At 41.1% G+C, this 22,576-nt stretch overlaps 1 protein-coding gene across 2 annotated transcripts in view; it reads left to right on the top strand.

Moving 5' to 3' along the window:
- atg7 (ATG7 autophagy related 7 homolog (S. cerevisiae)) overlaps positions 1-22,576 on the top strand; it is a 159,325-nt gene that overhangs the window by 39,882 nt on the left and 96,867 nt on the right. For both annotated transcript variants that reach the window (XM_067432012.1, XM_067432011.1), the window contains 3 exons: positions 7,856-8,050; positions 15,367-15,520; positions 21,493-21,569. In XM_067432012.1, coding sequence (XP_067288113.1) covers positions 7,856-8,050; positions 15,367-15,520; positions 21,493-21,569 — 426 coding nt within the window. The remainder of the gene's footprint in view (positions 1-7,855; positions 8,051-15,366; positions 15,521-21,492; positions 21,570-22,576) is intronic.

Below are 22,576 nucleotides of genomic sequence, written 5' to 3'. Positions count from 1 at the left end.
GCATTCCACCTGCACGATGATCTTGTCCTCCATTGTTGTTCAGATTTCTGCCGCCGCTTGTAAACACGTCACTACTGGAGCAAGTTCCTGATTGGTTAACGCGGCGCGAATATCCGCCAAAGTTCAGATTTTTCAACTTGAGCGATTCGCGTGATTCGCGCGAATCACGCGTTCAAAACGCTCAATTCGCGTGATCCGCGCCATTCGCGCCGCAGAATGCCTATTCACGTCTCTGCATTGACTTAACATGTAAATCACTCGCGCGAATCGCGTCATTCGCGTGCGGTGTGAACGCAGCATTACTGACAGACTGGGAAGAGAGGAGCTGCAGTAGTGGTGTAAATTTTGATTCTTTCAAGAGAGTCGTTCATTTTCAGTTCGTTCACCAAAATGATTTGTTCTGATTCGTTCACTGATTCGTCCAGGAACCATTTTTTAATATTACATAAATATGCCAGCAGGTGACGAAAAAGAGTGTTTTATGTGTAATGTCTTAAGTCAACGAACGTATTTATTAACAAAAAAACTGATTTGGCTTTATTAAAATGTGTGCATAATCTAATCATTAAATAAAATAAGTCTACATAAGTGGTTTAGGTGACCAAAGCACACGGTTTTCTTGCATGATTAGCATTTCATTTTATTGTCAGACTTTTACACATTCATATACGTGGAGTTATAAACAGCCATAGTGAGGTTTGTCTATAAGTGCGCTTTGCATCCGCTTTCTGCTGAACGAGACTGGCACGCATGCTAAATGACCACGAAGGTAGCCTACTAGTTTGTTTATTTCGCTCACGAATGAGATCTTTGAGTCAACGGACTACGAGAACGACATGAGTCATGTGATGTTTGTTGCTGGTCTGCACTGTCTGAAACTAAATTGATATGAAATCACTTGCGTGTGCACACACAGAGGTTTGTTTTTGTGACATATGGGGACATTCCATAGGCGTAATGGTTTTTAAACTGTACAAACCGCACTTTCGATCCCCTTTCACTGCCCCTGCCCCTAAACCTAACCAACACACACACACACACACACACACACACACACACACACACACACACACACACACACACACACACACACACACACACACACACACACACACACATTAGCGAGCTTGGTTGGGGTTACAGGAGTCGTCAACGGCGCTGCCATTGTGTTTGTAAACACGAAATCAACAATATCACTAAAGAAGTGTGCGTGTGCGCATGCACGTGTGTGTGTGTGTGTTTAGCTCCGCCCATTGCATGCCTCCACGGACTCGGCTGTTTTCAGAAAGAATCGGTTCAGTGTGTCTGTCTTTTATAAATATGATAAACTAAAGACTCTTGTGAGATATGAAGGATCAACACTACTCTATAGATAACCAAGATTAACACCAGAGTGCAGGAACTGTGTGTGTGTGTGTGTGTGTGTGTGTGTGTGTGTGTGTGTGTGTGTGTGTGTGTGTGTGTGTGTGTGTGTGTGTGTGTGTGTGTGTGTGTGTGTGTGTGTTATGCACCCTTTAATCAAATGAGGACTTCAAATTTCATTCATACTAGTAAACGGAGATTCTGTAGCTGTGATGTGTGTGATTGACAAGATTAAATACATTCACCAAATGTAAAAAAAAGAGCTGAGGGAAACTGTTTGTGGTTTTTCATAGAAAAATGTTTTTATTAATTAATAGATGCACAATGGCTATATAATGAAATGCGTTGTTGTTGTCTTTGATTTCGTCTTCTTCTTGGGTCACTGCATCGTCACTGTAGATTCAGTTTCTGTCAAAATGATGAAATGCTTGCAGAAATCTCCACCACATTACACTCGCGTTGGTCAAGTTATGCGATCACACTTCAGAAGGGCCGCATTATAAAAGTCTCTTTCATGCCAGTTTCTTCATTTGCTCCAAATGTTATTTTTCCCAAGTGCAAAGAACGGAGGTGCTAAAACAAGAGCGGGAGTGATATCCTTATGTAAGACACACACCATCTGATCATTGGAGCTGTGTGTGTGTGTGTGTGTGTGTGTGTGTGTGTGTGTGTGTGTGTGTGTGTGTGTGTGTGTGTGCTTGTTTTTGTGACATATGAGGACACAAATGTGTATAATGCCATGGGTATGACACAGGTATTACAGGAGAGGGTGAAATATGAGGACATTACCCATGGCCCCACTTTACAAAAGGCTTATAAATCACACAGGAGGAGTTTTTATGAGAAAGTAAAAATGCAGAATGTTTCCTGAGATGGGTAGGTTTAGGGGGTGTGTGCGTGTGCGTGTGTGTGTGTGTGTGTGTGTGTGTGTGTGTGTGTGTGTGTGTGTGTGTGTGTGTGTGTGTGTGTGTGTGTGTGTGTGTGATGGGTAGGTTTAGGGGCAGTGTAAGGGGATAGAAAATATGGTTTGTACAGTATAAAAACCAGTACGCCTATGGAATGTCCCCACATTTCACTAAAACAAACGTGTGTGTATGTGTGTGCGGATGGGCCCTTATTAAGGGGTATTTCAGTACACCTGGCTATATAATCTTTGCTTTTCTATCATGCCTGTGTTGGCTGCCCGTCCGTCCGCCGTGATGTAATAATCCATCTGCTGTGTTGACTCTGCGGTCATCATTAATTCATCTGTTCCTCCTGGATCGATCTGCTCCCCTTCGGCTAATTACTCCACACATTTTACCTTCACAGAACCCCTGCATGTGTCGGGCCAATTATATGAGCCGGATATCCACGCAGTAATTATGGCTCTGTCTTGTTCTCGCTCGCGATCTAAATTATGTCTGATTCACTGCTCGCCTCGCAAAAACGGAAGTCATGTCTTCCACTACAACAAATGTTGACACACACATGCTGGACTGATGCTGGATTTGTGGGCGCGCTGACATTGTTATACACAGTGTACAATTTTACCTTTTGGGAACAACAGCTTGTCACTTGGACAAAAAAAGGACATCTTTGTACCTTTTTACCACAAACAGGTTCATAGTAGTGGGTATTTACATACGAATATGCATCTTTTAGGAGTAAAAAATGCACCTTTTAAGCTTACTGTCCCAGTGACCAAAGGTGCAGTTATTACACGTTTTTTGATACTTGTCTGAGAGCTTTCTTTCAATTTCTGAGAATGTATGAAAATCATTTTATATATTTACACTCTGTGTATAACAATGTCAACTAGCCCACAGATCCAGCACATACACACACACACACACACACACACACACACACTGATTATTACACGCACAGACACACACACACACAGACACACACACACACACATGTTGGTCTATGTGGTTTACAGGGACTCTCCATAGGCGTAATGGTTTTTATACTGTACAAACCGCATTTTCTATCCCCTTACACTGCCCCTAAACCTACCCATCACACACACACACACACACACACACACACACACACACACACACACACACACAGACACACACACACACACACACACACACACACACACACACACACACACGTTGGTCTATGTGGTTTACAGGGACTCTCCATAGGCGTAATGGTTTTTATACTGTACAAACCGCATTTTCTATCCCCTTACACTGCCCCTAAACCTACCCATCACACACACACACACACACACACACACACACACACACACACACACACACACACACACACACACACACACACTGCCCCTGCCCCTAAACCTACCCATCACACACACACACTGCCCCTAAACCTACCCATCACAAGAAACATTCTGCATTTTTACTTTCTCAAAAAAACATCATTTAGTATGTTTTTAAGGCCATTTGAATTATGAGGACATTTGATATGTCCTCATAAACCACATTTATAGTGTAATACCAGTGTAATACCCATGTAGTTATACAAATTTGTGTCCTCATAAACCACATAAACAGGCTCACACACACACACACACACACACACACACACACACACACACACACACACACTGCCCCTAAACCTACCCATCAGAGACACACACACACACACACACACACACACACACACACACACACACACACACACACACACACACACACACACTGCCCCTAAACCTACCCATCAGATACACACACACACACACACTGCCCCTAAACCTACCCATCAGAGACACACACACACACACTGCCCCTAAACCTACCCATCAGAGACACACACACACACACACACACACACACTGCCCCTAAACCTACCCATCAGAGACACACACACACACACACACACTGCCCCTAAACCTACCCATCAGAGACACACACACACCAGACACACACACACACTGCCCCTAAACCTACCCATCAGAGACACACACACACACACACACACACACACACACACACACACACTGCCCCTAAACCTACCCATCACACACACACACACACACACACACACACACACACACACACACACACACACACACACACACACACACACACACACACACACTGCCCCTAAACCTACCCATCACAGGAAACATTCTGCATTTTTACATTTAAATTAAATAGTGTTTTTATAAATCCATTTACATTGTGGGGACCGCTGGCTGGTGATCTCAGCTTTATATACCAAATGTCCCCACAATGTAATAAATACAGACACACACACACACACACACAAACTGGAGAAGCGTTTAGTCTCTCCTCATGTAAACAGTGACTCCGCTCATGGCTCGAGCACAGCTGGCTTTTAAAGGGAAAGAGAGATGAGGCTCTGATTGGTTTATTGCTCGTTAAACAAACTCATGACTCATTAAGATACGAGGGACGACCCTTTCGGATCATGAGCCTCATTTCTGTCGTTAAACTAGCAGAAGTGGATTCGGACACCCAAAGAGCTCCTGCGCCGTGAGCTCAAATAGGGCCCATAAGTGAGACTTAAGTTTTTCCTTTTCATCTCCGGCTGTTTTTGCCAAATTAAATGAATATCTGGTTGATAATAATCTACATAAGAAACTCACTGTTTCAAAAAAACCCACGGATTTGTTTTGAGGAAAATGTGTTTTTGTGGAGTCCCACAGGGCTCGGTTTTAGGACCTCTGGTGTTTAGATCTGTAAGACTTTAGCGAGCAATACTTCCTCCAGGCACTAGGGGTCACACTCCTGCCATGATCAGCGGCATGGCTCCCAGTCACAAGGGGGCGCAGGAGGTCTTTTGCCTGCAATCCTCCTCCCAGTTGCCAGGGGGAAACCATCAGCAAGAACTCTTTATTTTACTTAACAATCAATGTTGACGATACTCACCTGTGTTAGGGCCTATTTAAGTTTGCCTTCAGTCATTGTTTTTTGTTCAGTCTTGAGCCTACCTACCAGTGTATCCCAGTGCATTCCGTGAGTCTTTTTATGAGCCATTGTGCTTGTTTTGTTTTCCTTTTTGTGACCATTGAAAGCTTCCTCAATATTTTTGCCCTTTCTTCTGCACTTGGGTCTCAAAATCCCCAACCTTGAGTTAGCTCACTCAGGAAGCACATCAGCTCTGTGTCCAGGGGACCGGGGTTCTAATCCTGCTTAAGACAAGAACTATAGTTTCTGCCTCTGTATCATTACAAGATCGTCTGTGCTTTAGGTAATGTAATCCGGAAGCGTGGGATAGACTTTCAGAGCCGTGCAGATGGTGCTGTTTATTCTCTGCAGAACTCTGTAAACAGCCTGAGCATTTGCTCGGGAAATACTTCAGAACGGATGTACCAGCATTTCTCTCGCTATCAATTTTATTGATAGATGGTGCAAAGAAATGTCTTGCTGGATTTCAAAATCATTTTTACTAATACTGCATTGCACATAATGTTTGAGCTTTTTACAGAGTTCGTACAAAGTGCTAAAAGTACTTTTTGAAATGTTAGTCCTGGAAAACCCTCGAAAACAGCCATATTTATGAAAAAGGGCTTGAATTATTGAAAGATAATATATGTGTTTAATTTTTTAGATGAAACAATATTATAATGAAAAATGAATGCTGGATAGATATAAAGACATTTCGCATGGCTAAGAGAGGGATATTGCTCACAAATATAAAAGCATATGATTTAGTTAAAAAATATTTTTTAATAAGGAAACTAATAAGGATACTATCTTTGTCATAGTATCCTTTCAATGGTTAAAGTTGCCACAGTCATTGCTTGTTGTGCACTTTATTAGAAGTCGATCTCTGATTGTAGTCCTTAAAAACCAAAGAAGCTTGAGAAGTCCTGGCATTTCTTCTTACAGTATCTTAGGGCTGTGCGATATTGAAGAAAAATGCGATATGCAATATTTTGTTAAATAATGCGATATTCGATATGCAATACGATATTGCTATTGCTGTGTAAAATCTATTTAAAATTTTAAAAATGATTTAAAAACTGAGAATGATGCCATTTGTGTTTGACATTCTCTCTGGGGAAAGAAAGCATCGCAGCAACTTCTGAAAGTGACCAGCAGTGCTTAAGCAAACATTTATGTCACAAATCGTTCAGGTTTCGGTGTCTGCCAGATAGCGGGAGACTGCAAGGTATTGTTTTTCGCTAATTATTACGTTTACTAACTATTTTTAATGTAGAGCAAGTCACATTAGTAACAGTCGTGTGCCCAGTCTATTCTCTCGTCAACCTAAAAGGTACACATTTCACAATTTTGAAGTAGCCTATTAAAATCATTCAGATATTGCACACTGTTGCGATATCTTCATATTGCGATATGTACAATTTTGCGATATTTCGATATATTGCACAGCCCTATAGTATCTGTAAGAATCCTGTTTTTAGGGATTTGTATGTCACAGGGCTCGACATTAACGCTTGGCCGCTTGTCCGGGACAAGTGAAAGAGACTTTTACTTGCCTGACGGACAAGAGCCGGATTAAAACATAAAATAGTTAGCGAATCACCAAAATGCAAGAATGATTGTGCATTAGTTTAGTGCAAGTGCCGATTGATAGTGGATAATAATAATGAAATGACGATAACAAGTTCGCGCTGTTGACACTCATGCAGTCTCTCGAGGAAAAATTACAACACAAGCATTTAAGCCGTTTCCTGAATACAATCACGACTGAAAGTGACACTGATTTCATATGACAGCTCCATAAACAATACATAAACACTCACTTAAAGTCACTTACATTTTTAGATGCAATATTGAGTGTTTTTGTTCTATTTCAGCAGCAAAAATCATTCACAGCAGAACCGTAACTTTTCGCACAGCAACTGAACGATTCAGTGTTTGAATGAATCGTTTGAATGAACGACTCAATGACTCACTCATTAAGACGGCCCCCTGCTGCCACCTACTGGAGGTTTAGTGTCATGTTTAAACATACTTTCCAACATTTCTTATTTGTCTATTCAAAACTACAAATCTCAAAATATTATTTAATGCAGTTGTAATTTTTCAGTGTAAATTATTTTATTTGATTAGTAACAGCCCTTATATTGTCTTATTTTAATTTAATGTATTGATCAAATTGAACAATATAAAATGAATCCTGAAGCAGAGCCTATATGTAATAAGATTAGGGGAAAAATTCCCTTTATAAAAGGTAAAAATATCATACATTTCAAATGATTCAATAATTATTTTTAAATCACAAATATGCATATTTAAATATGTCAAAGCTGATTGAACACTGGGGAGAAAATTGCTTCAGAATAAATTATATTTACAACGCACACACACACACACACACACACACATACACACACACACACACACACACACACACACACACACACACACACACACACACACACAGAAAAATAAAAAAATAACAACTTTTTTCCAGACAAGCAAATTTTTTATTCGGAGAAGTGAATGAACGATTTACTTGTCCGAAGGACACGCACATAAACATGCTTAATGTCAAGCCCTGTGTCACCTGCTGTGAATGTATTATTATTCTTCCTGTCCAGAATGCAGAGGGCTACAACATGAGCATCCCAATGCCAGGCCATCCCGTGAACTTTTCGGAGCTGACCATGGCTCAAGCTCGGCAGGACGTGGAGCAGCTGGAGAAGCTCATCTCGGAGCACGATGTGGTCTTCCTATTGATGGACACTCGTGAGAGCCGCTGGCTGCCCACAGTCATCGCTGCTAGCCAGAGAAAGGTAGTCTTTCATCTGTTATTTATTATTTACGCATATAGTGTGCAATTGTCAGTGAGTGCTACACAGGGTTTGTTCTTTATACCAGATTTAAAGATCCCATGGCATGGATTTTTTATTTTGATTTTATATTATTGTTATTTTATATTGTTATTTTTTTAACTTATCTTGTTAGTATGGTTTTTACATCAAAAAATGTCATAATTTAGAAATAAAAGGCATTTTCTCTATACCGATATTAGCCCTCTGTCTGGAATGCTCTGTTTCAAGGGGCGTGTCTGCTGTGAGACTTCAGTGGAAACACCCACTGTTGTGATTGGCTGAGATCTTTGCATTTGAAATTAGATTATGTGGCAGGGGGGCGTGGTTTAGAGAGGGGGTGTGGTTTAGTCAGGTGCAAGCAGAGAGAGATGGAGAGCTGGGGAAAGATTGCTGAGAAAGTTGTACAGAGTAGGGCTGCACGTTTTCAAGTTTTTCATTAACCGTTAACCGAGGCCCTTAGCGGTTAATACTCGGTTAACCATAGTGTGCGTCAGGGTTATTATTAGCTTATTAATTTGACGACCACCATCTCCATAGTGAACGCGCCTATAGAGAGAAATGCACATCATGGATTACACAATCAGAGAGTCGCCTATTTCTTTTCGTTTTAAATTGTTAAAAGACATTTCAAGTTTCTTAAGATCTATTTCATGTCTGCGAGGCGTACGCTGAGTTTCGTTAAATTAGGACGATGCGCTCCAGTTCACGAGCAATGCAAGTGGCCGCGAGGACGCCTGCATGATTAGAGCATGTAACGTTAGTAAAATATGCAGCGGAGAATGATTCCCACAGACAGAGCGTTTGACTCGCGCGGCTGAGCCTCTCCCGGCAGAGAGTTTAAGCATCTGTGGACTCGTTCCTTCAGCTCTGGCCATCTTGCTTTCAGTCCGCGATCAGCTTTTTTTGTTTTCTTCATTACAGTTAAAGTAACGTCTGCTTTTCTCTAGTCATTCACCAGTTTCTTACTTCAAACTTTCTTTCTTCTGATCCGTTATGCACAGCGCGTGCGGCTCGCGCTCTGCTTCTGCCCTAATGCGACTTTTAGTCCAGTGCGACGTATGTTATTTTCCTCTTCATGACGCATATTTTGACTGATGCGACTTATACTCTGGAGCGACTTATAGCCAAAATACTTGCATTTTGCCCCGTCACTCTCATTTTTAAAGTGCTCGCACGCTTTCTTTGCCTGCTTCATTGCCCGCTTTAGAAAGCTGGTCATGACTTCTTCTTGTGGATATTACAAATGTGTGTGGGAGCGCTCTGGCGGTCTCTAGGGGTGCAAACATATATTACAACTAAATTCAAGGCACGTCATTGACGCCACTTAACCGAGCAAAATGTTTCACTCGGTTACGCAATTTTTAACTGTTAATCGGTCAATCGGTTAACCATGGACACCCCAGTACAGAGTTGTTGAGAGCGCTGTGAGCGCGAGTTTATTTTGTTTGTATCTGAGAGCTCAACGGTTCAATCACGTTGAACTTTGCAACGTTATTTCTCTCACAAAATGCTTTCACCACAACTAACGGCAAACATGACATTGACATGAATAAGAGCTTCTGTTGGGCAGCTGTTTGGACAAGTGTGCACTGCAGATATACGTGTGATAGACAGATCCCAACATTATTAAGAGTGTTCTTTGATCGCTCTCTCTAGTTTAATCTTTTAAATAACAGATTTGTTTCATGCTACCAATAGAAATGAGGTGAAGTTGATGGTTTTAGTCACTGGCTTGATTCACTGATGCATCGAGACGGCCGGCGGCGGGACTGACCGTATTAAACGATTCAGAAAGAAAGTCTGTGTGAACTTGAATGATTAGCTACACATCAGAACTCACTGATCCCGGATCAGGCGTTAATGAACACTGTTACTCACTGTTTGTGTCGGTGCTGTTGAATCCGTATGGTAAAGCCTGTGCTGACTTCGCGACTAATAAACTGAATCATTCTCTACTAATTCCCTGGGCGGGCAAAGCAGAGGAAGGGGAGGAAACTTTTCCTGATAACGTCATAACAGGAGAATTCAGGATCAGCTCGTCTGGGCTGTCATTTTCTCAAAGGCAGAGACAGACAACAAGAGCTCGGTTTACACCGATCAATGTATCTAGCCACTTGGGGACAATATTCAGGCTAGGGGAACTCAATGTTGAAAAACCTCAATAAAAATGCCACGCCATGGGACCTTTAAAACCTAACATCTGATAGGGTGCTTCTATAATTGCAACCATTTCACCCTACAATGATAAGAAAGGCATGCTAATTTTAATAGACTGCATAAGGAATAGCATACACACACACACACACACACATATATTATGTAAACACAAACTTTTATTTTGAATGTGATTAATTGATTTGACAGCACTACATAAGAAATGTTTATTATAGATAATTTTATTTATGAGAATGTGTTGAGGTGTTGAGTGTGTTGAGGTTTATTGTTGAGTGTGTTGAGTGTGTTGAGTTTGTTGAGTGTGTTGAGTGTGTTGAGGTTTATTGTTGAGTGTGTTGTATGTTGAGGTGTTGAGTGTGTTGAGGTTTATTGTTAAGTTTGTTGAGTATGTTGAGTGTGTTGAGGTTTATTGTTGAGTGTGTTGAGTGTGTTGAGTGTGTTGAGGTGTTGAGGTGTTGAGTGTGTTGAGGTGTTGAGTATGTTGAGTGTGTTGAGGTGTTGAGTATGTTGAGTGTGTTGAGGTGTTGAGTGTGTTGAGGTGTTGAGTATGTTGAGTGTGTTGAGGTTTTTTGTTGAGTGTATTGAGTATGTTGAGGTTTATTGTTGAGTGTGTTGTATGTTGAGGTGTTGAGTGTGTTGAGGTTTATTGTTAAGTTTGTTGAGTATGTTGAGTGTGTTGAGGTTTATTGTTGAGTGTGTTGAGTGTGTTGAGTTTGTTGAGTGTATTGAGTATGTTGAGGTTTATTGTTGAGTGTGTTGTATGTTGAGGTGTTGAGTGTGTTGAGGTTTATTGTTAAGTTTGTTGAGTATGTTGAGTGTGTTGAGGTTTATTGTTGAGTGTGTTGAGTGTGTTGAGGTGTTGAGTGCGTTGAGTGTGTTGAGGTGTTGAGTATGTTGAGTGTGTTGAGGTGTTGAGTATGTTGAGTGTGTTGAGGTGTTGAGTATGTTGAGGTGTTGAGTATGTTGAGTGTGTTGAGGTGTTGAGTGTGTTGAGTGTGTTGAGGTGTTGAGTATGTTGAGTGTGTTGAGTATGTTGAGGTGTTGAGTGTGTTGAGGTGTTGAGTATGTTGAGCGTGTTGAGGTTTACTGTTGAGCGTGTTGAGGTTTACTGTTGAGTGTGTTTAGGCTTGTTGAGGTTTACTGTTGAGCGTGTTGAGGTTTACTGTTGAGCGTGTTGAGTGTGTTGAGGTGTTGAGTGCGTTGAGTGCGTTGAGTGTGTTGAGGTGTTGAGTATGTTGAGTGTGTTGAGGTGTTGAGTGTGTTGAGGTGTTGAGTGTGTTGAGTGTGTTGAGGTGTTGAGTATGTTGAGTGTGTTGAGGTGTTGAGTGTGTTGAGTGTGTTGAGGTGTTGAGTATGTTGAGTGTGTTGAGATGTTGAGTGTGTTGAGTGTGTTGAGTGTGTTGAGGTGTTGAGTGCGTTGAGTGCGTTGAGTGTGTTGAGGTGTTGAGTGCGTTGAGTGTGTTGAGGTGTTGAGTATGTTGAGTGTGTTGAGTGTGTTGAGTGTGTTGAGTGTGTTGAGTGTGTTGAGGTGTTGAGTATGTTGAGTGTGTTGAGTGTGTTGAGTGTGTTGAGGTGTTGAGTATGTTGAGTGTGTTGAGATGTTGAGTATGTTGAGTGTGTTGAGGTGTTGAGTGTGTTGAGGTGTTGAGTATGTTGAGCGTGTTGAGGTTTACTGTTGAGCGTGTTGAGGTTTACTGTTGAGTGTGTTTAGGCTTGTTGAGGTTTACTGTTGAGCGTGTTGAGGTTTACTGTTGAGCGTGTTGAGGTTTACTGTTGAGTGTGTTGAGGTTTACTGTTGAGCGTGTTGAGGTTTACTGTTGAGCGTGTTGAGGTTTACTGTTGAGCGTGTTGAGGTTTACTGTTGAGCGTGTTGAGGTTTACTGTTTAGCGTGTTTAGGTTTACTGTTGAGCGTGTTTAGGTTTACTGTTGAGCGTGTTTAGGTTTACTGTTGAGCGTGTTAAGGTTTACTGTTGAGCGTGTTAAGGTTTACTGTTGAGCGTGTTGAGGTTTACTGTTGAGCGTGTTGAGGTTTACTGTTGAGCGCGTTGAGGTTTACTGTTGAGCGCGTTGAGGTTTACTGTTGAGTGTGTTGAGGTTTACTGTTGAGCGTGTTGAGGTTTACTGTTGAGCGTGTTGAGGTTTACTGTTGAGCGTGTTGAGGTTTACTGTTGAGCGTGTTGAGGTTTACTGTTGAGCGTGTTGAGGTTTACTGTTGAGCGTGTTGAGGTTTACTGTTGAGCGTGTTAAGGTTTACTGTTGAGCGTGTTGAGGTTTACTGTTGAGCGTGTTGAGGTTTACTGTTGAGCTTGTTGAGGTTTACTGTTGAGCGTGTTGAGGTTTACTGTTGAGCGTGTTGAGGTTTACTGTTGAGTGTGTTGAGGTTTACTGTTGAGCGTGTTGAGGTTTACTGTTGAGCGTGTTGAGGTTTACTGTTGAGCTTGTTGAGGTTTACTGTTGAGCTTGTTGAGGTTTACTGTTGAGCGTGTTGAGGTTTACTGTTGAGCTTGTTGAGGTTTACTGTTGAGCTTGTTGAGGTTTACTGTTGAGCTTGTTGAGGTTTACTGTTGAGCTTGTTGAGGTTTACTGTTGAGCGTGTTGAGGTTTACTGTTGAGTGTGTTGAGGTTTACTGTTGAGCGTGTTGAGGTTTACTGTTGAGCGTGTTGAGGTTTACTGTTGAGCTTGTTGAGGTTTACTGTTGAGCTTGTTGAGGTTTACTGTTGAGCGTGTTGAGGTTTACTGTTGAGCTTGTTGAGGTTTACTGTTGAGCTTGTTTAGGTTTACTGTTGAGCGTGTTGAGGTTTACTGTTGAGCGTGTTGAGGTTTACTGTTGAGCGCGTTGAGGTTTACTGTTGAGCGCGTTGAGGTTTACTGTTGAGCTTGTTGAGGTTTACTGTTGAGCTTGTTGAGGTTTACTGTTGAGCGTGTTGAGGTTTACTGTTGAGCGTGTTGAGGTTTACTGTTGAGCTTGTTGAGGTTTACTGTTGAGCGTGTTGAGGTTTACTGTTGAGCGTGTTGAGGTTTACTGTTGAGCGTGTTGAGGTTTACTGTTGAGCGTGTTGAGGTTTACTGTTGAGCTTGTTGAGGTTTACTGTTGAGCGTGTTAAGGTTTACTGTTGAGCTTGTTGAGGTTTACTGTTGAGCGTGTTGAGGTTTACTGTTGAGCTTGTTGAGGTTTACTGTTGAGCGTGTTGAGGTTTACTGTTGAGCGTGTTGAGGTTTACTGTTGAGCGTGTTGAGGTTTACTGTTGAGCGTGTTGAGGTTTACTGTTGAGCTTGTTGAGGTTTACTGTTGAGCGTGTTGAGGTTTACTGTTGAGCGTGTTGAGGTTTACTGTTGAGCGTGTTGAGGTTTACTGTTGAGCGTGTTGAGGTTTACTGTTGAGCTTGTTGAGGTTTACTGTTGAGCGTGTTGAGGTTTACTGTTGAGTGTGTTGAGGTTTACTGTTGAGCGTGTTGAGGTTTACTGTTGAGTGTGTTGAGGTTTACTGTTGAGCGTGTTGAGGTTTACTGTTGAGCTTGTTGAGGTTTACTGTTGAGCGTGTTAAGGTTTACTGTTGAGCGTGTTGAGGTTTACTGTTGAGCTTGTTGAGGTTTACGGTTGAGCGTGTTGAGGTTTACTGTTGAGCTTGTTGAGGTTTACTGTTGAGCTTGTTTAGGTTTACTGTTGAGCTTGTTGAGGTTTACTGTTGAGCGTGTTTAGGTTTACTGTTGAGCGTGTTGAGGTTTACTGTTGAGTGTGTTGAGGTTTACTGTTGAGCGTGTTGAGGTTTACTGTTGAGCGTGTTGAGGTTTACTGTTGAGCGTGTTGAGGTTTACTGTTGAGCGTGTTAAGGTTTACTGTTGAGCTTGTTGAGGTTTACTGTTGAGCTTGTTTAGGTTTACTGTTGAGCGTGTTGAGGTTTACTGTTGAGCGTGTTGAGGTTTACTGTTGAGCTTGTTGAGGTTTACTGTTGAGCTTGTTGAGGTTTACTGTTGAGCGTGTTTAGGTTTACTGTTGAGCGTGTTGAGGTTTACTGTTGAGTGTGTTGAGGTTTACTGTTGAGCGTGTTGAGGTTTACTGTTGAGCGTGTTGAGGTTTACTGTTGAGCGTGTTGAGGTTTACTGTTGAGCGTGTTAAGGTTTACTGTTGAGCTTGTTGAGGTTTACTGTTGAGCTTGTTTAGGTTTACTGTTGAGCGTGTTGAGGTTTACTGTTGAGCGTGTTGAGGTTTACTGTTGAGCTTGTTGAGGTTTACTGTTGAGTGTGAAGGTTTACTGTTGAGCGTGTTGAGGTTTACTGTTGAGCGTGTTGAGGTTTACTGTTGAGCGTGTTGAGGTTTACTGTTGAGCGTGTTGAGGTTTACTGTTGAGTGTGTTGAGGTTTACTGTTGAGCGTGTTGAGGTTTACTGTTGACCGTGTTAAGGTTTACTGTTGAGCGTGTTAAGGTTTACTGTTGAGTGTGTTTAGGTTTGCTGTTGAGGTTTACTGTTGAGCTTGTTTAGGTTTACTGTTGAGTGTGTTGAGGTTTACTGTTGAGCGTGTTGAGGTTTACTGTTGAGTGTGTTAAGGTTTACTGTTGAGTGTGTTGAGGTTTACTGTTGAGCATGTTTAGGTTTACTGTTGAGTGTGTTAAGGTTTACTGTTGAGTGTGTTTAGGTTTGCTGTTGAGGTTTACTGTTGAGCTTGTTTAGGTTTACTGTTGAGCGTGTTTAGGTTTACTGTTGAGCTTGTTTAGGTTTACTGTTGAGCGTGTTTAGGTTTACTGTTGAGCGTGTTGAGGTTTACTGTTGAGCTTGTTTAGGTTTACTGTTGAGAGTGTTAAGGTTTACTGTTGAGTGTGTTGAGGTTTACTGTTGAGCTTGTTTAGGTTTACTGTTGAGCGTGTTAAGGTTTACTGTTGAGCTTGTTTCGGTTTACTGTTGAGCGTGTTAAGGTTTACTGTTGAGCTTGTTTAGGTTTACTGTTGAGTGTGTTTAGGTTTACTGTTGTGTGTGTTAAGGTTTACCATTGAGTGTGTTAAGGTTTACTGTTGTGTGTATTTAGTGTGTTGATGTTTACTGTTGAGTGTGTTGTGGTTTACTGTTGTGTGTGTTAAGGTTTACTGTTGTGTGTGTCTCTGCAGCTGATAGTGAACGCTGCTCTGGGATTCGACACATTCGTGGTGATGAGGCACGGTCTGAAGAAGCCCAAAGAGTCTCGGTCTGAGGAGTCCAGCCCCATGTCTGCTTCCTCCAGCTCCTCGTCCTCCTCCACTCCAGCCGCCACCATCACACCAGGTGGGCTTCGGCCGTATTCCCACAGCTGTCATTGCTGTTCAAGTCAAGCGTGTTGTTAAAGCAAAATGTGGACACAAAGCAGAGGTTGCTTGAGTTTTCTTCAGCTTATTGCCAAGGCAATACACGTTCTCAAGTAATATGAACGTTCTATTTCAGCTTTATTTAAATGTCTTGGTTAGTTTTACTAAACAATATTAACCCTGGTCTACAGTAAACCTCAAATGCAAAATGTCCTCGATAAGGGAGGCATACCCTGTGTTTTTAAGTCAAATTACAACTTGTAAAATGAAGACCCTGTTTTCTGTTCCGTTCCTGTTCACTCACTTACACATCTGTGTGAGCGGCTCGTGACTCAGTGTGTGTCAGTAAGTGTGTGAGGCGTGTGGCCTCAGTGCCTGATGAAACAGGTGTGACTCATGAAAAATCATCAACGTGCTTCTTCAAGCTTGATCATATCTATGGTTCTGTTGGAAAACCTCTAATTACTTATGGATCATGATTACTTAACATACTTATTAACATACATACTAATTTTACAGACATTTTATTAATAGTTTGGTTCAGTTGGGTACTAATTAGGTTAATTTATCGCATTACATTAAGGGGGGGGTGAAACACTCAGTTTCAGTCAATCTCATGTCAATCTTGAGTACCTATAGAGTAGTATTGCATCCTTCATATCTCCGAAAAGTCTTTAGTTTAATTATATTTATAAAAGAAATATGGGCTGTACCGAGTCTTTCCGGAAAAAACGAGCGGCTGGAGGCGTATAGAGTGGGCGGAGCTAAAGAATGAAGAGCGCAAAGCGGTGACGTCCTCAAGCGTAGAGAAACCCTTGGCTATCGATCTCAGCTAATAGATATGATCCAGAATCAGATCCGGAGGCTGAAATAAACTGAACAGGAGAAGCAGCAGCAGCAGGACGTCCGTCTCTGTGGTATGGACTGTATTTAGTGGCCTGTCAACATTTGTGTGTGTTTACTCGCAGTTTATGAGGACATGATTCGGTTTATGGACTATTGTATGCGACTAAACCTTAGCAGTAGCAAGCAGAACGGTTTTGCACGTCAGACTAGTGTAACGTTATACAGAGAACAATAATGGAGTAACCGTTAGCGCATTTGAATGACGAAGCACGCTTTGTGAGAACGCTAGGTTTATGTTTGGGTGGTTTTACAATAATCAAACTGACACCTATAGTGGTCAGCTAAGCAAATCTATTTAAACACACGTTTCGTTTACTGATGTTTACTCACGCGACGATAGCCGACAGCACAGACATTTGAAGCAGTTTTACTCACCGGCTGCTTCCAAAGCAGGACCGAACCTTTATCGCTGGGACCGCTCCGTCAGAAACACACTTCTTTGGTATGATTTGGTGAAGTCCTGACAGCAGTGACCGTGGAGATCCACTTGCGACGCGACTGAAGCGATGTTGTGAAGCTTCTCGTCATTTCTGCGTTCAAATCGGTTCAAATGCAGCGCTGCCTTCCCAGAATGCTGTGCTGAAGCGTTGAAGTCGCTTGACGTCACCCAGAGGAATAAAGTGGAGCGCGGCGCCACAGAAGTGTTCACAGACGACTGGATCTGCATCTGAGCGAGTGTGGGCGTGCGTTTCCTCTCTCGCTCTGGTCACGCGCGCGCGCACCCTACCGGGAGAAGAGCCCATACAGCCCATACAAGGACCTTCCGCTCTATTAACGTCAAGCCGACCCATACTCGAAAAAAACTCTCCGAAACTAGTGAGAAACCGGAATCAAACGTCCAACATTAGTTTTTGAAACTTTGTCTATGTTTAGGATGGGAATCCAAGTCTTTAACAGTGTAAAGCTCAGTATGCAGGAAACAGCATTTCACCGCCAAAATTCTCACCCTCAAAAAGGTGACACAAGCATTACGTTTTCAGCCTATAGACAATTCATGGATGCGTTGGTCATGTCCAGCATCTGATCTGGATCCGGCCTGGATCTGGCTGACTGCAGTAAACCTTGGGATAAACATAGAGACTAACATTAGTGTAGATGCCACTCTTCTTCTGATGTAACGAGTACATCAGGTGTTATGGGAAGTGTTAGGTGTTAGGAAATAGCCTCTTTAATAAAATAGCTATAAGACGTGAGTGGAATGAGAGATTTTTTTTACCAAACTCAGCACACATATGTAAGAGCTCACTCTGTGGTCGTGTGAAAAAGCATGATATAACATGGAAAATAAATAAAATAAAAATGGCTATAAATATGTAACCTTAAGTGTGAGTGACTTGAAAATTGGCATGCAGTGTCTTCGTCCAAGGTGCCAAGACTGCCTTTAAAGACATTTGCGTGTCTCGAAAAACCCGGCCGGTGGTGGCCAATGAAGTTTTTATAAACAGCTTTGGTGAACTAGTCCTACTTTTTAGGCTCAACCTCGATCAAACCACTGTGGCACAAAGTTCTCATGTTCACATCCAGCTCCACGGTGTTTAAATATCAAATGTACTGGTGCATCTGTTCGCGTGTGTGTGTGTGTGTTTGTTCACCCATGGGCGTCTGGTCTGAAAACCAGGGGCCTCATTTATAAAACTTTCCGTAGATTTCATCGTAAAAGTGTACGTACAAACAAAATCTAGATTTTGCCTATGTACAAAAAAATTCTGATTTATAAAACCATGTGTACGCCAGAACCTGTGCAAAAATCCCTTTATAAATCACAGCCAGCAGCAGATTCGTGCATGTCCTCCCCGAAATCACCATAAATGGAGCTGACAGCACCTAGTTTAACTATGCATGAGCTCATCTGCATATCATTTGCATGCAAATTCCCATCCACAAGACACCATGTTTAACACTGTCAAAGGTAAAAGACATTAAAAAATATATAATATTGACTATAAATGCCGAGGCACAGCCCTTTTGATCATGCCCTGGACGTGCAGATCGTTTTTTCCGTTGTTAAACTAGCAAAAGTGGATTTGGACATTCTTTGAACTTTGGCCTTTGGATAGTTATAGATGGGTCATGTAGAAAATAAGCATGGCCAAGTCTACCCAAAAGCCTTTCATTCCTAAACGAAAACTTGTTAGGTGAGCACATGCGGCACATGATTCTAAACAAACATGCAAACTCATAAGGAGATCGGCCCATAGGTGGGGCTATAACTGTTAAAAAGATTTAAAAAACATATATTTCCAATGGTCAATAGAGTGCCGGAGTTGTGACGTCACTTTGTAGCCAAAACGCGGAAGTGAGTTAGCATTTTAGCACTTCCGGTTCCCTCGCTCTAAAGTCTACGGGTTTTTGCTAAATCGCCTGAAATAAGGTCTGTGGTTAACAAAGCCTCTAAATATTTTCACGCTTTGATCTATGACATAAAACACACTCGTTCGAACCGGCTTGGGATTTTTTAAAAACTTTATTGTGTCTTAAAAACGGCGGTTGCTAACAAGTTGCTAAAAGGGACTCCATCCTTTGGCCGGGACTTTAGACGTCATCGTGACAAACGGGAGATCTCACCAGCCCGCGTTTCAGTCACTTTTGAATTCTGTAAGTAAATGTTTAATAAAAATAAAAAACTAGCCCGCGTTTCAGCCTCACGTTCTTACCTTTCAGTTAATATACATAAAGTTATATATTTAGTCCTTTCAAATAGTAGTTTCCAAATATTGTTGTACACATAAATCTGTGATATTAAAGTAACCGATCACCAGTTCTTCATTTCTGTGGAGAGACTGTAGTGTTTTGTCCGAGATGGAAGCACAAGTCGTCGAATGAAAGCTGCGCTGATCTACATGTCCAGATTTACAGTGCTTCTCTCCTCGATTATGATCAATCGTCTGAGGAAAATGACATACGATTGTAAATTGATACGGCTATAGCTCACGCCGTTCGTGCTTCTGAGGTGGTAAACGCACTTTTTTCTGGCGAATTAGCAAACATACAATCAAACATAATACAGTGAAAGACAATCTTTAAAGTCTATTTGGGGCACGATGATGAGGCATAATAGCCTAATCTTAATCACAAAGACAATAATATTAAGCTTTATATAAACTAACAAAATAATAAAGGAATAAATAAAACATTAACAAACGAGAAAACTAATCTCAGAGAGGCACGCATTAACCCAATTAGGCCATATTTCTCATGAAGAAGAGGATAAGTGTTCATCCGCAGCGCAGGTCATAATGAGCGAACGTGTTTGTTAAATAAAGTTTGAGGAAGCGTGATGATGACGTCGAGCCGCGACTGTGTGCTGTAGTCCGTGTATAGCCTACCGTTAGCATCTAATATCTGACGGCTTTATGTAGGCTTCAAGCGGTGTACATGTTGGATTCACTTGTGAAGATTATCTTGATAGACTAAACGTGTAAGGGTCGTAACTCTTTGTTGAACACAGATCTTATTTTTTGCGATTGTCCAACAGTCTGTGGGGAAAATGCATCGGCTTTTGATCGAGGGAACCCATCGCTGCTCACTTCCAGGTTGGCCTACAAAGTGACGTCATGACTTCGGCACTCTATTGCCTGTATTGGCTGCAAATGGTATTTTCCAGCTATGGTTACAGCTTGCATAAAATAAATAAAACATAATGGGCCTCATTCATGAAACTTTTGTAACGAGTAATTTGCACGTAAAATGGACCTTTAGGAAAATTCTGCTCCAGATTCACAAACGTTTCGTATACCACGGATTCGTTAGTTAAATGTGTGTATATTAATGAATTCCGCACATGCGTAAATAAGAAGCACGTGCACGCTCATACTTAATTAGCATAATACACGCCCATGAGTTACAACTGCAAATGTCATGGCCAGGAGCGCTGTGGACTCTTCTGGAATTATTTCTCAGGTTTGGATCTAGTGTTTTGTAAAAATGCTAAAGAGACTAATTGACCATATGACTAGCAATAAATATTAAATTATTGTGTGTCCACCAAAGCATGTTTTAGCCAGCTAAACACCTGGTGCTCTTCTGAAAGCAGCCAGCTGGTGGCGCTTGAGAGCATTTTTCAGCTGAGATACTTTTGGTAGCTATGATACAGAATACCCATGGCAGTAATGTGTTACTAGTATCTCATTTTGAAGAATATTACTGAATTTAGAAATGCAGTAAAAAGCAGTATTTACTTCTCTGTTATTGTTGTTCGGTTGGTGTACAAGTGCGATGATTGGTCGGTGTAGTTTTTGTCCCGCCCCTCCTCCACTGTGATTGGACGGCCTGGTAAAAAATGACAGTGATGAGCGCTGCCCATTACACAACGTTAAACAGTACAAACAAAACAAAACAAAAAAGACAGGGCAAATCAACTCCTGAAATATTATTATGGTACGCCTGCCCTATAGTGCTTTAAAATGCAATGTTTGCCTAAATTACAACACAGAACATTAAATGTTTTACGCAGCATTTACTCGTGGTAGGGAGCAGGTGTAACTTTCTTTCGTACCAACTAACATTATGAAAATACGAACATTTTCGTGAATCCAAAAACTTACGTCAGAGCGGCTTTCCGAACGATTTACACACTAATTCGTACAGCTTGTGTTTTATAAATGATGGCCAATATCTTTTTACACACGTATATAAAAGGCCTTAAAGCGCTAGAACCCTGATCATTGCTGCTCGCATCTGTAGTCTTTGATTATGTCTTGCAATCCTTTAATGTTGATTGGAAATGAACAGTTCTTCTGTAAATAAAACATAATTCAAATGCAAATCTGTCATCTAATGAGAGAAGTTCAAAATTGACACCTCCCCCCAAAAAAATCAAACATTTTATTTGCATTTGGAGACGTTTGTACACTACTAAGTGCAATACAATACACAAGATCCAATATCTATTCACTCTCAGGGATTGGTTCACAGCATTTATTGATCAAGGTTAATAGAAATGCATTGGTCATAAGGTGTATAGGGCCGCTGCAGAGCTTTGAGATGCTGTATTCTGGGATGTTTTCTGGTTATTTTGCTCTAAGCATGACTTCTATTCATTCTCAGGAGCGTCTCTGTTCTCCAACATACCGGGACACCGCCTTGGCTGCTACTTCTGTAATGATGTGGTCGCACCTGGAGACGTGAGTATTGATCAGGCACTGTCATAGCTGTAGTGAAAGAGGTTTTCCTCAGGGCACGTTTTGTATTAGAGCATCAAATGTGTAGCTGAAGCCAGTCAAGCACATGCTAAAGTGCCTTCAATTCAATGGATATGGAAGCAGATAAGAGACATAAATATTTAAAATACACCGAATGCTTAGTTTTGAAATATTTTATTTTGAAAACATTTATCTGAATGTATTTGCTCTGAATTCACTCATTTGAAATTATTTTACTTTGGAAACCATTCGAATTTTCCTCTTAAAAGCTGAATATCGATGAATGCTTTTCTTACTTAGTATTTTTGTCTTGTTTAAAAGTCCAAATATCTAAAAATTCTTACATTAAGAAGCTTTTACTAGACAAGCAAACGTTTTTGTCTTGTTTTGGGGGATAATAACTCAAAATTAAATGAGCTTTTGCTTAAAATAAGCTAAATAATCTGCCAATGGGGCGAGTAAAATAATCTTGTTTTCAGTTTGAATGATGGTTATTTTTTCTCACCCCATTGGCAGATTATTTTGCTTATTTTAAGCAAAAGCTCGTTTAATTTTGAGTAGTTTTCCCCCAAAACAAGACAAAAACGTTTGCTTGTCTAGTAAAAGCTTCTTAATGTGAGAATTTCTTAGTATTTTTGTCTTAAGTCCAAATATCTAACTAAGAAAATCATTTTTTGCAGTGTTCAGATACAAAAAAATAATAATAATCAACTTACAGAATTTCAGATAGAATAGATTCAGGTAGATCAAATTTGATTGCTTATATTCAAAGCTCATATTTCAAGTTAAGATTTTTCAAAGAAAACATCAGTCTGATTTGACTGCTCAAATTCAGATCTAATAATTCAGGTTTAATTTTTTACATCAGTAACATCCGGGATGCCCAGGATAGGAAAACCAGTTGAGCGCCTATCAGTGCACGATGACCTCTCTGTCTGTATGTTTTTCAAAATAAAATATTTCAAAACTAAGTATTCAGGGGCTAAATT

This window comes from Pseudorasbora parva, chromosome 22 (genome assembly GCF_024679245.1).
Source record: "Pseudorasbora parva isolate DD20220531a chromosome 22, ASM2467924v1, whole genome shotgun sequence".
NCBI lineage: Eukaryota > Metazoa > Chordata > Actinopteri > Cypriniformes > Gobionidae > Pseudorasbora > Pseudorasbora parva.
The sequence above is the reverse complement of the archived record's forward strand: the minus strand, read 5'-3'. Positions and strand labels throughout refer to the sequence as shown.